The 17383-nt window shown below is 39.1% G+C and overlaps 1 protein-coding gene across 1 annotated transcript in view; it reads right to left on the reverse strand.

Annotated features, from left to right (window-relative positions):
• LOC113888430 (multidrug resistance-associated protein 4-like) overlaps window positions 1–17383 on the reverse strand; it is a 547902-nt gene that overhangs the window by 16412 nt on the left and 514107 nt on the right. The window contains exons 27-29 of the mRNA XM_027535554.1: window positions 7264–7353; window positions 837–1009; window positions 141–246 (exon numbers count right to left, since the gene is read on the reverse strand). Of these exons, the coding sequence (XP_027391355.1) occupies window positions 141–246; window positions 837–1009; window positions 7264–7353 (369 nt within the window). The remainder of the gene's footprint in view (window positions 1–140; window positions 247–836; window positions 1010–7263; window positions 7354–17383) is intronic.

The following is a 17383-nucleotide window of genomic DNA, read 5'->3' on the forward strand; positions in this document are numbered from 1 at the left end:
AGTTAAGGACTTGAGTAATTATCAGGAATGAGAGAAGAAACTAAGAGAAACATTAATGGAGGTTCCTATCAAATTTTACAAGGAAGGATACATTGAAAATTGAACATAAATGGAAACAGCTAAAATGGTAAGGGTCTTACCATTATCCATTCACAGTCAATAACGGTGCTCAACCTGTGTGCAATGGTCAGTACAGTGCACTGGGCAAATCTCTCATGAATTATTTTTTGTATGAACTCATCAGTTCTAGAAACAAAGAAGTTGATTTAGTTCAGTAAAGACAGGAAAAGCAGACTTAAGACTTAAAAATATCCTATGATATTTTTACAATGTTTTTTAAAAAATCAATACTTTAACATATAGTCTTGTTCCTAAAAAACTAAGTATAAAAAGTCTACTTAGAAATTTACTAGGGATGGTATGGGGAGGGAGGAGGGAGGAGGGTTCAGGATGGGGAACACATGTATACCTGTGGCGGATTCATTTTGATATATGGCAAAACCAATACAATATTGTAAAGTTAAAAAATAAAATTAAATTAAAAAAAAGAAATTTACTATTTTTCATAAAATGATGAAAAATTAGTCTTCCCTCCAAATTTCTTGAAACTATCAGGAGCTGGATTTAGGAATTCAGCTCTCTCATGATGCCTGATAACAACATTGACATCATAAAACATGTCTTGGTTTTATCCTTTGTTTTCTGAAATTAATATTATCAACAGATATCCATGAGGCCAAGCAAGCACTTAGAAACATTTCAAAGATTCATTAAATGTTTTCCATTTACCACATTTACAAGTCAGATTCAAGATTTCCTGGGGCTCAGCTCCATACCTTGGATCCACATATGATGTGGCTTTGTCAAGAATCAATATCTGATTCTTCCTGAGAAGAGCCCTGGCAAGGCATACCAGTTGTTTCTGACCAACACTCAAGTTCAAGCCAGATTCTGCTAATTCAGTATTCATTTTAGCAGGAAGACCTTCGATGGATTCTTTAAGTTGCACCTGTGGATACAGAAAGAATGACATTTTTCTAAGCAAACTGCTGCTGAAGTAGCCAAGCCTCTTAGACATTATGACATCCTCAGGACTTCTTATGTATCTTACAGGTACAGCCAGGTGATAGGGAGAACTCCTTCCAATGAGTGTTCACTGAGAAAGATGGTGGAGTCAAGTCAGAACAGAAAGATCTCAGTGTCCCTCATTCCCACCACAGGACATCCGCCAGAAACCCCACCTAGGGGTTAGTTAAGGAAGTCTCTCAAAAAGTGAAACTATTTCTCCCAATGTAATTTAAACATAAAAGTTAAAAGGATCTTTATGGTTGAGTCAAGTTTCCCAAAGTATATTTTGCATAGGAGTTGGTGCACTAGAGAAACACTTCCAAAAATTTTACAGAAAATCTCGTTCTCTGAAGATATAAGCTTATTGGCCCTTTACTATTTTCTAAAGTTTAATATATGCAAGTTCAAGCAATGGCAAACTGCCCCTGATACATTAGTAATCCTGGAGCCCATTCTGATGATGATTCTTTCCCAAGTTTAATCCTATAAATAGTGGACCAATCAAGTGCATTTTTTTCAGTGTCATAAATGCATTGTAGTGAATGAAAACACAGGAAAAATAAAATACAACATCTTATTTCCCGAAGCATATGGATACAGGTTATTGTCATCCAGTCGCTGAGTCGTGCCCAACACTTTGCAACCCCATGGACAGCAGCACACCAGTGTTCTCAGTCCTTCACTATTGCTTGGAGTTTGCTCAAACTCAGGTCCATTAAGTTGGTGATGCCATCCAACCATCTTGTCCAGTATTGTACCCTTATCCACCTGCCTTTGATCTTTCCTAGGATCAGGGTGTTTTCCAAAAAGTCATCTCTTCATATCAGGTGGCCAAAGTATTGGAGCTTCAGCTTCATCATCATTCCTTCCAAGGAAAATTCAGGGTTGATTTCCTTTAGGATTGACTGGTTTGATCTCCTTGCTGTCCAAGGGACTCTCAACAATCTTTTCCAGAACCACAGTTCAAAAGCATCAGTTCTTCAGCGCTCAGCCTTCTTTATGGACTAATTCTGACATTGGTACCTGACTACTGGGAAAACCATAGGCTTGACTACATGGATTTTGCCAGCAAAGTGATGTCTCTGCTTTTTAATATTCTGTCTAGGTTTGCTACGGCTCCTCTTCCCAGGAGCAAGCATCTTTTAATTTCATGGCTGCAGTCACCATCTGCAGTAATTTTGGAAATAAAGTCTGTCATTGTTTCCACTGTTTCCCCATCTACTGCAATGAAGTGATGAGACAGGATGGCATGATCTTAGTTTCTTGAATGTTGAGTTTTAAGCCAGTTTTTTCACACCCCTCTTTCACTTATATCAAGAGGCTCTTTAGTTCCTCTTCACTTTCTGCAATTAGGGTGGTGTCAGATGCATATCTGATGTTACTGATATTTCTCCCAGCAATCTTGATGCCAGCTTGTGCTTCATCCAGCCCAGCTTTTCACATGATGTACTCTGCATAAAAGTCAAATAAGCAAGGTGACAATATATAGTCTTGATGTACTCCTTTCCCAGTTTGGAAGCAGTCGAAATTGTTGCTTTGGAACCAGTTGTTCCATGTCTGGTTCTAACTGTTGCTCCTTGACCTGCATACAGGTTTCACAGGAGGCAGGTAAGGTGGTCTGGTATTCCTACCTCTTTAAGAATTTTCCTCAGTTTGCTGTGACCCACACAGTCAAAGGCTGTAGTGTAGTCAATAAAGCAGATGTTTTTCTAGAATTCTGTTGCTTTTTCGATGATCCAGTGGATGTTGGCAATTTGATCTCTGGTTCCTCTAGCTTTTCTAAATACAGTTTATACACTTTGACATTCTTGGTTCACGTACTATTGAAGCCTAGCATGAAGGATTTTGAGCATTACCTTGCTAGCATGTGAAATGAGTGCAATCGTGTGGTAATTTGAACATTCTTTGGCACTGCCTTTCTTTGGGATGGGAATGAAAACTGACCTTTTCCAGTCCTGTGGCCACTGCTGAGTTTTCCAAATTTGCTAGCATATTGAGTGCAGCACTTTCACATCACCATCTTTTAGGATTTGAAATAGATCAGCTAGAATTCTGTCACCTCCACTAGGTTTCTTCATCATGATGCTTTCTAAGGCCCACTTGACTTCATGTTCCAGGATGTCTGTCTCTAAGTGAGTGATCACACCATTGTAGCTATTTGGGTCATTAAGATCTTTTTTTTTTTTTTTTTTTTTTTTATAGTTCTTCCATGTATTCTTGCCACTGCTTCTTAATATCTTCTGCTTCCATTAGGTCCATGCCATTTCTGCCCTTTATTGTGCCCATCCTTGCAGGAATGTTTTCTTGGTATTTCTAATTTTCTTGAAGAGAACTCTGGTCTTTCCTTTTCTATTGTTTTCCTCTATATCTTTGCATTGATCACTTAGGAAGGCTTTCTTATCTCTCTGTGCTATTCTTTGGAACTCTGCATTGAGATGGGTATATCTCCTTTACTCCTTTGCCTTAAGCTTCTCTTCTTTCCTCAGCTATTTGTAAGGCCTTCTCAGACAACCATTTGACTTGTTCCATTTCTTTTTCTTGAGGATGGTTTTGTTACCACCTCCTGTAGAGTGTTACAAACCTCTGTCCATAGATCTTCAGGCACTTCTGTCTATCAGAACTAATCCCTTGAATCTGCTTGTTACTTCTACTGTATAATTTGTAAGGTATTTGTTTTAGGTCATATCGGAATAGCATGTGGTTTTCCCTACTTTCTTCAATTTAAGCCTGAGTTTTGCAATAAGGAGTTCATGATCTGAGCCACAGTCAAATCCTGATCTTGTTTTTGCTGACTGTATAGAGCTTTTCCATCTTTGGTTGCAAGGAATATAATCAATCTGATTTCAGTATTGACCATCTGGTGATATCTATGTGTAGAGTTGTCTCCTGTGTTGTTGGAAGAGAGTGTTTGCTATGACCAGCACGTTCTCTTACAAAAGCTCTGTTAGCCTTTGCCCTGCTTCATTTTGTCTTCCAAGGCCAAACTTGCCTGTTACTCCAGGTATCTCTTGACTTCCTATTTTCGCATTTCAGTCCCCTATGATTAAGAAGACATCTTTTTTCTTGGTTTTTGTTCTATAAAGTCTTCTAGCTCTTCATTGAGCTGTTCAACTTCAGCTTTTCTGGCATTAGTGGTTGGGGCATAGACTTGGATTACTGTGATACTGAATGGTTTCCCTTGGAAATAAACTGAGATCATTCTGTCATTTCTGAGATTGCACCAAAGTACCACATATTAGACTCTTTTGTTGACTATTTTTTTTTTTCAGCCAAACAAAAATAAATTGGAGACTTTAAGCCAGGCAGCCTCGGGATAAGTCTTACCTGGCTGTGCCAACTTGGTAAGTTCCTGAACCTAATCTGTCTTATTTTCCTAAACTCTAAGTAAGACTATAATATCATAATTATGAAGGTGTGTACCTCCTAACAGTTTTAAGAATATTAAGTGAGTCAGTACATGCAGAATTTGTAACAGATCAATATATATTGCCCATTATTAATAATGCTATTGGCTAGCCCCTCCTCAGGTTCTGCTTCGCTTTTCGCCTTTGCATGTATCAGCACTGAGATTTTGTTACATATGCATTGGCTTGCTTTTCAGCTTCTCCAGGAGAATTTCAGCTCCAGAAGGACAGACATTTTGTATCTTGATGACTGTGACAGCCCCAGAATCCAAAACATTGCCTAAAAAGCTCTCAGTAGATATTTGTTGGCTGGATGAAGGTGGGCTTCCCTGGTGGCTCAGTGGTAAAGAACCTGCCTGCCAAGCAGGAGACTTAGGTTTGATCCTGGGTGAGATCCCCTGGCTAAGGAAATTGCAACCCACTCCAGTATTATTGACTGAGAAATCCCATGGACAGAGGAGCATGGCGGGATACAGTTCATGGGGTTGCAAAGAGTCAGACATGACAAACAGCAACAACATGAATGAAGACATAAGTGACTCTAATTGCGTGACATACCTGTTTCTGTAAATTAGAAACTAAATTCAAATGGATAAATAATTTATATCTATCACTGCTTTCTTATTAAGTGTAATTGTAAAAAGGATATATTCTTATAACAATTAACTGACTCCAAGATATCATATTATACTTTAAACAAAGGAAAACACTGAAAAAGTTATAATTTAAGGGAAATAGAACAAATAATACCTATTTAAAACTATACATCTCAGTATAGAATACTTCAGATTGTTTTTGAGCTTGGGAAAATAATAGAATATAGCAAAACTGAAAAATAATAAACTGGACTCTTATAAGGCGCCCTGTCTCCATCATCGCTGTGTGCACTCTGTGTGCACTCTGTGATGCCCATCACAGGAGGGGAACACAGATGTCAAGTGGTTTCCAAATTTGTGGAACTTACTTTTCAAAAATAAAATCTGGTGTGGGTCAGAAGGAGGCACTGAAATGCAATCAACAGATTGGGAAGAGCTTTCACTAGAGCAGGGCCAGCAGTAAAGGATGTTCACCTAATACAAGTCTCCACCACAAGGACTGAACCACGTGATTCCTGATGCACAGGCTGCTGATGCCCAGGTTTCCTGCACGATACTGGATGCTTGGGGCTGGTGCACTGGGACGACCCAGAGGGATGGTATGGGGAGGGAGGAGGGAGGAGGGTTCAGGATGGGGAACACAGGTATACCTGTGGCAGATTCATTTTGATATTTGGCAAAACTAATACAATATTGTAAAGTTTAAAAATAAAATAAAATTTAAAAAGAAAAAAAGAAAAATCCCATTGGTAATTTGACAGGGATTGTATTGAATCTGTAGATTGTTTGGGTGGTATAGTCATTTCACAATATTGTTTCTTCCAATCCAAGAACATGGTATATCCCTCCATCTGGTTTGCATCATCATTGATCTCTTTTGTCAGTACCTTGTAGTTTTATGAGTATAGGTCTTTTGTCTCCTTAGGTAGGTTTATTCCTAGGTATTTTATTCTTTTTGTTGCAGTGGTAAATGGAATGTTTTTCTCAACTTCTATTTCTGATCTTTCATTGTTAATGTATAGGAGTGCTCATTCTTACTTTTTAAAAGCAAAGACTATGTATGGCAAAACCACTACAATATTGTAAAGTAATTAGCCTTCAATTAAAATAAATTAATTAAAAAAAAAGAAGTCTAGGGTTTCTGGCATCAGTAGAACTTATTTGTAAAAGGAGTGCAAATACACAAAATAGTCTGTATTAAAATACAAACTGACAGCAACCTAATAGTCAAATTTTCTTTTCATGCAAGGGTGAGGAAATTCAAAGAAGTGGAGCAAGGGAAAACATGACACAAATAACAGAAAATTCTGCATTGTTTTTTATTTCCAAGCAAATGTTCCAGGGTTCTGTTACCTGAATTAATGCTACAGCATTAAAATGATATAAATGCCAATAAATAATCATTATCAATTCCAACTATATAAATTACCTTTCTAAACACTTTCCTATGATACCTCTACATTTTATTGATACGATCTTGTTTATATCTTTTAGTTAATAAGGAAAAACTACTATTGTCTCTACTTAGTAGATGTTCCCTAAGATCAGAGGAATAAAATTAATATTGCAGTGTAATGGAGTAATTTTAATTCACTAAGTCACTGCTGCTGCTGCTGCTGTCAAGTCGCTTCAGTCGTGTCCGACTCTGTGTGACCCCATGGATGGCAGCCCACCAGGCTCCCCCGTCCCTGGGATTCTCCAGGCAAGAATAATGGAGTGGGTTGCCATTTCCTTCTGCAGTGCATGAAAGTGAAAAGTGAAAGTGAAGTCGTTCAGTCGCGTCCAACTCTTAGCGACCCCATGGACTGCAGCCTACCAGGCTCCTCCATCCATGGGATTTTCCAGGCAAGAGTACTGGAGTGGGGTGCCATTGCTTTCTCCGCACTAAGTCACTAGTAGAATTTAATCCCAGTTTTAATATCTAATTGAGTACTCTGCTAAGGAAAAGACAATGTATTTAATTTGTTCAGGGTTTCAGGGAAAAAGCTAAAATGAAAACATGTTGCATTATATTGTTGATTTCCATCATCATCAATACACTCATTTTAAGTGCATGCATGTCATCAGTGTTTTCCTAGGAGGTAAATGAAGTCAGTGAAACTGATACACTCCCCTTAATTATCTGCAATGCTCTAAAAGAAAACATATAGATACTGATGCTAACAAGTTAATTACAGTTACTATTAATAAATTACCTCTTCTAAGGCATTCCACAGTTCCTCATCCATATGCTCGTTAAACGGATCCAGATTTTTCCTCATTGTTCCAGTGAATAAAACAGGTTCCTAAATAGTCCAAAATAGTGAATGTTATTATTGTAACCTCTTTTTTCATTTTATTCCAATGTGTACAGAATATCAAAATTAAAATACAAAACATCTAAATTCATTAATTATTAATAATAAAGTTGCAAGTATATGTTTACAAAACAGTATCTCTAAAATAATTTTCTATTGTACAAAGTGTTCTACAAAATATCTTCCAGACTATTGAACACTAACAGAAGTAAGTGTTGATGTTTTTTCATCTTAAGAAAAAAAATGAAAACAAAGAAATATTTGATTTTTTTAAAAAAATTCCATCTCAGTAATAAATATCTGCTTAAACACACACACAAACTGAGGAAATAATTACATGAGAAACTTAACATCAAGATCTACATAAATTAACTGTCAATCCTGGTGTGACGGGGAAATACCAAGAGTATGATTAGTAGAAGTTTGTGCCTCAAAGTAAACTACTAATATTTACACATTGGCACTGAAGAATAAACTAAGGTATTTTCCCCATTGGTCAGACTTCTTCTAGGACCTGGAATCTCTCCATATGTGTGAAATGAATATCCCCACACATTCAAGGGGAACGTCAGCTCCTGGAGCCTGAAGCTTCTCTGTCTATGAAGAGATCTCCTCTGATTCTGCACCAGGTGATCCCCAAGTTCTCTCACCTGTACGTCAGTATCACCTGCCTCACAGGATCTCATTATTAACGGAAAGTCCAGGAGGACCTGAAACCCACTGTGACGTGAGCCATAATGAAACTATTTAACTAGCTTTTCCTGTTTTATTTCTGGAGAAATCACAAGAAAATTCCTGGAAATATATGCCTCCTTCTGAGTTTGAAGAAAAAATCTTCTACATAAGCTAATGTAGGCCATTTAAATTTTCTTCTAGAAGATTCTAGTAAGCCATGTCACAAGAATACGAGCAGCAGTGAAGAGGCCAATTGGCTCCTTTCAGTGAAGAGGGCAAAACAAGGGGATGCACACGTGTGGGAACAAGAGGAGACCTGACTCTTCCACAAATGCCCAGAACTGCTCAGAATCACCATGTTCAAATCCTGCGCAGACTTGGGGCTGGACTTTCCTCATCACTTCACAAAAGCCTGAGAAGAAAGATGAAGACAGACATTTCTTTTCCCTAATCATGAGAAAGAATGATACTCAGGAAGCCTTCCAAACCTTCCTTCAATATCGTCTCAGTTTTAAGTCTGGTCAGAGAGAAATGAATGCAGAAGACTCAGGGTCTGCCACCAAAACAGATGTATCCCTGAACAAAATCCACAATTAAAAAGACATTATAAAGGGAGATTTATTCGCACAAAGTTGATTAAGTGGCCAATATGCCTCCAAAGCACTGAAAGTCACTTGTCATAGGATATTTCAGAATGAGTACTGAACTGAACTGAAAAATCCCAAGACCAATTTAAGGTCTCCCTTAAAACTCTTGAATTTAGAATCAAAGACTAAACAACCATCTAAACAATGGTAAGTGTTTCTTGTCAGGGGAATAACCATCATTCTACTTCAGATTTTTATAAAAAACGTGTTACTCTTTGTAATTATAAACACTAAGATTCCCACATGCAGGCAATTTCTCATCCTTCAGCTGTCTCCATGAGTTTTACATAAAAGACGTGGCCAGGCAAGGAGGGGAGGCTGGTCCCCAAAATTCCTCCTCCTTCTCTTCTCCATCTTCCCTCCATTTTCCAGATCCATTCAAGTAAGCAGGCTACTTCCTGAATATAATCTCAATCAGTGTTCTTTCTGGGGGACATATTTAACTACTTCAGGTCCTGAGCACAAAGAACACACATACTTCGGCTTCCTGTTATGTTTAAGTAAATTATGTAAGAAGAAATTTCATTTTTGCTTATTTCTGAAATTTTGAACAGAAATTTAGGAGAACCTTCTTAAGAAGTATTCATCTTTGAAAGTTCCCCCCAGGACTGACAGTCTATATCTCCACTCTCCTGTCTCTGGTTCCTACCCAGGTCCTTGCTGTTATCACATCTCCCTCAGTTCTGAGAGAGAGAGGGAGAGATCGAAGTTCACCGCTTCCAGGATCACAGGGAGCAGGGATTCAGGGAAGATGATGTGGGCCTGGCTCACCTAAGTGGGGCAACTCAAAGAAACAGCACTGGGATCCCCGTCTGCAGTGTCTGCTCTCAGCTTCCTAGGTTCCCCATATCAAGGTATTAAAACACAAGTATCATTGCTTCCTACTCAAGAGAGACATAAGTTTTCCATGCTTAGACAAGTAACTTCAAATAATCACATTAACAGATTTTCTCCACCTCTGAGCCAGCAAGGCATTGTAAAGAGAAAGGGCTCTTGGCTGGGGAGGGATAAAATTTTGATTATTTTCTCCTCTCACTTCTTAGACCATGACATATAAGTGAATAACACATTTCTTAACTGATACTGTCCAAATGAGGGACAGGGAGTAGGAGTAGTATCTTATGGCTTTGCTCCATGATTATTCACTCTTGTTATAGTTTGGGCAATTCTTTTGAGTGGGATGGTAGAAAAAAATGGGGAAAATATCTCATGAGTACAACATTGCCAAAGAATTGATGCTTTCAAATTGTGGTGTTGGAGAAGACTCTTGAGAGTCCCTGGGACAGCAAGGACATCAAACCAGTCAATCTTAAAGAAAATCAACCCTGAATATTCACTGGAAAGACTGATGCTGAAGCTGAAGCTCCAATATTTTGGCCACCTGATGGGAAGAGCTGACTCATTGGAAAAGACCCTGATGCTGGGAAAGATTGAGGACAGGAGGAGAAGGGGGGTGATAGAGGATGGGATGGTTGAATGGCATCATTGACTCAATAGACATGAGTTTGAGCAGGCTCCAGGAAATAGTGAAAGACAAAGAAGCTTGGTTTGCTGCAGTTCATGGGGTCACAGAGTCAGACATGACTTAGCAACTGAACAACAATATTTATTGAAAAAAAAATTTGGAATCAGACAGTTTTAAGTTCTGATTCTATTATTCACTAGTTATTAGACCCAGGGTAAGTTATTAACCTTCCCAAGACTCAGTTCACTTATTGGAAACTGGGGTTAGCCTTGTGGGGTTGCCCTGAGAATCTGGAACAACACTGAAGTTCCTCATATGATGCTAACATGGACCAGGAGCCCAGCACAACAGAGGACAATGAAAAGCAGTGTCTGTTAAACTGCAGATGTATTCAATGGATCATGACATCAATTTAGTGCCTGTGACCATCATTTTGTCTTTTATACGAATTAGAATAGAACTGGTAGTACAGAAGATATCAGAGCACAGAGCAAGAGCAGTATTGTTTTGTGAAATTTTTGTGCATGTGTGCGTGTGTGTGTGTGGTGTGCATGCACACATGAAATGATGATATGAAGCAGTTTCATGGACCACAGTCAACAGCCAGTTGAAGTCACAAGCTGAGCAATTCACTGCTCAGACTCTGGAGTTGGGAATCTCTTTAATTTGAATCCTGTTAAAATATTTTAGAAATTAATATTTGTATCATTTGCAAATATTTTCTTCTATTTCAAAGGTTGTCTTTTCAGTATTTTTTTTAACGGTTTCCTTTGTGGTACAAAACTTTTATGTTTAATTAGGTCCCATTTGTTTATTTTTGCTTTTGTTTCCATTATTTTAGGGGACAGATCCAAGAAAATATTGCTGTGATTTATGTCAACAATTATTCTGCCTAAGTTTTCTTCTAGGATCTTGTCTGACAAAGTATTTTGTCTTACAGGTCTTCAGGTCATTAATTCATCTTGACTTTATTTTTGTATATGGCATTAGAGAACGTTCAAATTTCATTCTTTTACATGTAGCTGTGCAGATTTCAAATCCCAAAGAAAGGCAATGACAAAGAATGCTCAAACTACCGCACAATTGCACTCATCTCACACACTGGCAAAGTAATGCTCAAAATTCTTCAAGCCAGGCTTCAACAGTACATGAAGCATGAAGTTCCAGATGTTCAAATTGGATTTACAAAAGGAAGACGAACAAGAAATCAAATTGCCAACATCCATTGGATCATTGAAAAAGCAGGAGAGTTCCAGAAAAATGCCTGTTTCTGCTTTATTGACTATGCCAAAGCCTTTGACTGTGTGGATCACCACAATCTGTGGAAAATTCTGAAAGAGATAGGAATACCAGACCACCTTACCTGCCTCTTGAGGAATCTGTATGCAGGTCAGGAAGCAACAGTTAGAACTGGACATGGAACAACAGACTGGTTCAAAATTGGGAAAGGAGTATGTCAAGGCTATATATTGTCACCCTGCTTATTTAACTTATATTCAGAGTACATTATGAGAAACGCTGGGCTGGAAGAAGTACAAGCTGGAATCAAGATCGCCAGGAGAAATATCAATAACCTCAGACATGCAGATGACACCACACTTATGGCAGAAAGCGAAGAAGAACAGAAGAGCCTCTTGATGAAAGTGAAAGAGGAGAGTGAAAAAGTTGGCTTAAAGCTCAACATTCAGAAAACGAAGATCATGGCATCTGGTTCTACCACTTCATGGGAAATAGATGGGGAAACAATGGAAACAGTGGCAGATTTAATATTTTTGGGCTCCAAAATCACTGCAGATGGTGATTGCAGCCATGAAATTAAAAGACACTTGCTCCTTGGAAGAAAAGTTATGACCAACCTAGACAGCATATTAAAAAGCAGAGCCATTACTTTGCCAACAAAGGTCCATCTAGTCAAAGCCATAGTTTTTCCAGGAGTCATGTATGGATATGAGAGTTGGACTATAAAGAAAGCTGAGCGCCGAAGAATTGATGCTTTTGAATGTGGTGTTGGAGAAGACTCTCGAGAGTCCCTTGGACAGCAAGGAGATCCAACCAGACCATCCTAAAGGAAATCAGTTCTGAATATTCATTGGAAGGACTGATGCTGAAGCTCCAATAATTTGACCACCTGATGTGAAGAACTGACTCATTAGCAAAGACCCTGATGCTGGGAAAGATTGAAGGTGGGAGGAGAAGGGGACGACAGAGGACAAGATGCTTGGACTGCATCACCAACTCAATGGACATGAGTTTGAGTAAACTATAGAAGTTGGTTATAGACAGGGAAGACTGGCGTGCTACAGTCCATAGGGTCACAAAGAGTCAAACATGACTGAGCTACTGAACTGAACTGAACTGTGCAGATTTCTCCACACTATTTATTGAAGAGACTGTCTTTTCTTCATTACATATTCTTACCTCTTTTGTCTTAGATTAATTGACCATAAGTGTGTGGGTTTATTTCTGGGTTTTCTATCCTGTCCCATTAATCTATGTGTCTGGTTTCTGTGACAGTAACATACTTTTTCCATTACTGCAACTTTGCAATATAGCCTGAAGTCAGGGACTGTGATTCCTCCAGATTCATTATTCTCTCTCAAGATTGTTTTGGCTGTTAGGAGTATTTTATGTTTCCATACAAATTAAAAAAAAAAAAAATTCTAGTTTTTTGAAAAATGCCAACGGTAATTTGATAGAGATTGCACTGAATCTGTAAATTGTCTTGGGTAGTATGGTTATTCTTAACAACATTGATTCTTTCAGTCCAAGAACACAGAATATCTTTTATTTTGTTTGTATCATCTTCAATTACATTCATCACTGTCTTACAGGTTTTGGACTAAATGTCTTTTGCCTCCTTAGGTATATTTATTCCAAGATTTTTTTTTTCCCTTTGATGTGATGTCAATGGAATTGTTTCCTTTATTTCCCTTTCTGATACTTTGTTTCTAGTCTATATCAGATCAGATCAGTCGCTCAGTCGTGTCCAACTCTTTGCGACCCCATGAATCACAGCACGCCAGGCCTCCCTGTCCATCACCAACTCCTGGAGTTTACTCAGACTCGCGTCCATCGAGTCAGTGATGCCATCCAGACATCTCATCCTCTGTCATCCCCTTCTCTTCCTGCCCCCAATCCCTCCCAGCATCAGACTCTTTTCCAATGAGTCAACTCTTCGCATGAGGTGGCCAAAGTACTGGAGTTTCAGCTTTAGCATCATTCCTTCCAAAGAAATCCCAGGGCTGATTTCCTTCAGAATGGACTGGTTGGATCTCCTTGCAGTCCAAGGGACTCTCAAGAGTCTTCTCCAGCACCACATTTCAAAAGCATCAATTCTTCTGCACTCAGCCTTCTTCACAGTCCAACTCTCACATCCATACATGACCACAGGAAAAACCATAGCCTTGACTAGACAAACCTTTGTTGGCAAAGTAATGTCTCTGCTTTTGAATATGCTATCTAGGTTGGTCATAACTTTCCTTCCAAGGAGTAAGTGTCTTTTAATTTCATGGCTGCAGTCACCATCTGCAGTGATTTTGGAGCCCAGAAAAATAAAGTCTGACACTGTTTCCACTGTTTCCCCATCTATTTCCCATGAAGTGGTAGAACCAGATGCCATGATCTTCGTTTTCTGAATGTTGAGCTTTAAGGCAACTTTTTCACTCTCCTGTTTCACTTTCATCAAGAGGCTTTTGAGTTCCTCTTCACTTTCTGCCATAAGGGTGGTGTCATCTGCATATCTGAGGTTATTGATATTTCTCCCGGCAATCTTGATTACAGCTTGTGTTTCTTCCACTCCAGCGTTTCTCATGATGTACTCTGCATATAAGTTAAATAAACAGGATGACAATATACAGCCTTGACGAACTCCTTTTCCTATTTGGAACCAGTCTGTTGTTCCATGTCCAGTTCTAACTGTTGCTTCCTGACCTGCATACACATTTCTCAAGAGGCAGATCAGGTGGTCTGGTATTCCCCTCTCTTTCAGAATTTTCCACAGTTTATTGTGACCCACACAGTCAAAGGCTTTGGCATAGTCAATAAAGTAGAAATAGATATTTTTCTGAAACTCTCTTGCTTTTTCTATGATCCAGTGATGTTGGCTTGCAGCCAAAGAGGAGAGTGAAAGTGAAAGTGAAGGCACTCAGTCGTGTCCGACTCTTTGGGACCCCATGGACTGTAGCCTACCAGGCTCCTCTGTCCATGGGATTATCCAGGCAATAATACTGGAGAGTGGTGAAGGATAAATTAAAAATCTATGCTTAATAAATACACACTACTATTTTGCTATACAATCGAAACCCTGAAAAAACAATCGAGCACACACAAAATCTGACTCCTGGCTCTGCCCTTTACTTGATAAGTGGGACAAGCTCCCATTGCCTCAGTTTTTAAATGTGTCAGGTAAAGATAACAACAGAAATGTGAGGGTTAGCAGGAAATGGTTAGATAAGGGGCTGCTGCTGCTGCTAATTCGCTTCAGTCGTGTCTGACTCTGTGCGACCCCATAGACGGCAGCCCACCAGGAGCTCCCATCCCTGGGATTCTCCAGGCAAGAACACTGGAGTGGGCTGCCATTTCCTTCTCCAAGGCATGAAAGTGAAAAGTGAAAGCGAAGTTGCTCAGTCATGTCTGACTCTTAGAGAACTCATGGACTGCAGGCTACCTGCAGTAGGACGGACTGCTCCTCCATCCATGTGATTTTCCAGGCAAGAGTACTGGAGTGGGACGCCATTGCCTTCTCTGCAGATAAGGGGCTAAAATGTGTTAATGATTTCACAAATGTTAGGAATTATTATCAGTACTCCTGTAACTTATCAGGGGCTGTAACAAGCCTGAGAAGAGCGGAAACAAGAGATACAGGCCCTGTCCTAAAGGAGAGGAAGAAAATAGCCAAGAGTGTGGGGAGGGCTGAGAAAAAAGGCCAGAGGTCTTGGTGGCAGACTGGTAAGTAAGTGTACAAGGTCGTGGTCAGGAAAGAAGTTGCTGGGAGAGTAACATGAAATCAAAGTACAAAAAAGTAGTATTCTTTCTTCTTGCTTTTGGTGGAAACGTTAGATACATGTCTCTGTTACACTTTTCCCCAAATTCCTATTGTGTTTTTTCTATTTTTGTTTCTTTGCTCTACTATTTATATTTATATGAACAATTTAGTTTATATTGTAAACAATATATGTAAAGAAAATCACCAAGGACCATGAACACATAAGCAGAAATTAAAGAGTAAAGTCATTCCAGAAGGTGTTACTCTTTCTATTAAGCAGAAATAAGATCAAAATGCCAGTTACCCAGTCATTAAGAATAATAACAGTTCCTGATGACTGAGCATTTTTTTGTTGTTGTTCATAAGGCACAAACCTTATCTCACCCAGTTGTGTGTGGTAAGTCTCTTCAGTCATGTCAGACTCTTTGTGATCCCATGGACTGTGGCTCACCACACTCCTCTGTCCCTGGGATTCTCCAGGCAAGAATACTGGAGTGAGTTGCCATGCCCTCCTCCAGTGGATCTTCCTGACCCAGGAATTGAACCTGCATCTCTTATGTCTCCTGCATTGGCAGGAAGGTCTTTTACCACTAGCACCACTTGGGAAGCCCAGTTATACCTTCACAACAAATCTGTGTAGCAATGATTCCCAGACCTGGTTTAAGAATGAGGACACTGAAGTCTGGAAGCTGAGTGATGTCATCAATGCCCCACAGTCCTTTGAGGCAGAGCAGGAATAAAATTGTTGGGTCACATTGACACTCGGTCTACACAAACATTCTATCCCTGGCTGTCTCTGGAATGATTTCCTGGAAACCTTTGCACATTGCAAGTTCTCTAAAGATACTCCCTCTTTTATCAACCAATATTGTACCTTGGAGACAAAAACATATAGAAAGGAATCTACATGTATACAAAGCTTAGCACTATTTTGTAAGGATGTTCTCTGGAGTGCGTACATTGAACATGCTCAAAGGAAGGGTGGAAATCAACAGAACAGAACAGAACCAAACCATGTTGATGCAAAGGTACGTTTAGTCTTTGCTCAGATGTGCTTCGAAACATTATTGGCAGAGCCAAGGATCTTCTAACATTATTTCTTTATTTATAGAGTTATTTTATGTACACAGGCATACAACTTTTTCTCATTAAGAAGCTTTAAAAATAATGCAGGACATGTTTCTAAAGCCTAGCATCCAAGGTTATGAAAGGATTTTACAGACATGCCCTTTATTTCTGTTAACTAATCTTATTTCAGAGATGAGTATGATCAAAACATAAAACCTGGGAATCTAAACTCATTTATTTTCTACTGTAACCACAAGTCATAAATTAAATAACCAGAGGGAATCTTTAAATATAGAAACTGAATGTGCTAAAAAGTTTGTCCCATTTTTCCTGAAAGGGATATCTTTGGGAAAAAAATTTAATTGTAGTAAAATACACGTGAAATTTACTAGCTTAACCATTTGTAAGCACACAGTTCAGTGGTATTAAATACATTCACATTATTGTACATCTTTACCTTCTAGCCACAGAACTTCTTTCATCTTGCAGAACTGAAACTCTACCCACTAAACAACAACTCCCCACTCCCAGCAACTCCTGGCACCCACCATTCTACTTCCTGTCTCCATGTGTTTACTACTCTACGTAGCTCATATTAATAGAATTGAGAGAGTCAGTTCCTAGGCAGGTTGATAGGGAGTCTAGGGGTCCCCAGGAGAGAGGGGTCTGGAATTCTCAAGGAGGAAGAAAGGACAAACTTTTTTTCTTTCTCCACATTCCTTAGGATTATATAACAATAATGTATCCTGCCTAAGGACAGTCTTTGGATTCAACCTTCTGTTATCTTAAAATGTTAATTATGGGAGTAGACCTGGTCTTTACAAGGATGTACTTGCCTGAGGACAGTGTTATCTTAAAATGTAAATTATGGGAGTAGGTCTGATGAGGTCTTTACAACCTCCAGACATTCTTTGGATTATATAACCTCATTGCTTGTGCTAGCAAGCGGGTACTCTTTCTGCCCCCTTCTGATGCCTATGTCAGAAGCTTTCTTTAACTCCTTTATACTTTAATAAAACTTTATTACACAAAAGCTCTGAGCGATCAAGCCTTATCTCTGGCCCCGGATTGAATTTTTCTCCTCCGGGGGCCAAGAATCCCGGTGTATTCGCGTGATTCAACAACAACCTTTCAGAATCATACAGTATTTGTCCTTTTTGATTGGCTTATTTTACTTAG

Source organism: Bos indicus x Bos taurus, unplaced genomic scaffold (assembly GCF_003369695.1).
Source record: "Bos indicus x Bos taurus breed Angus x Brahman F1 hybrid unplaced genomic scaffold, Bos_hybrid_MaternalHap_v2.0 SuperScaffold_100126, whole genome shotgun sequence".
NCBI lineage: Eukaryota > Metazoa > Chordata > Mammalia > Artiodactyla > Bovidae > Bos > Bos indicus x Bos taurus.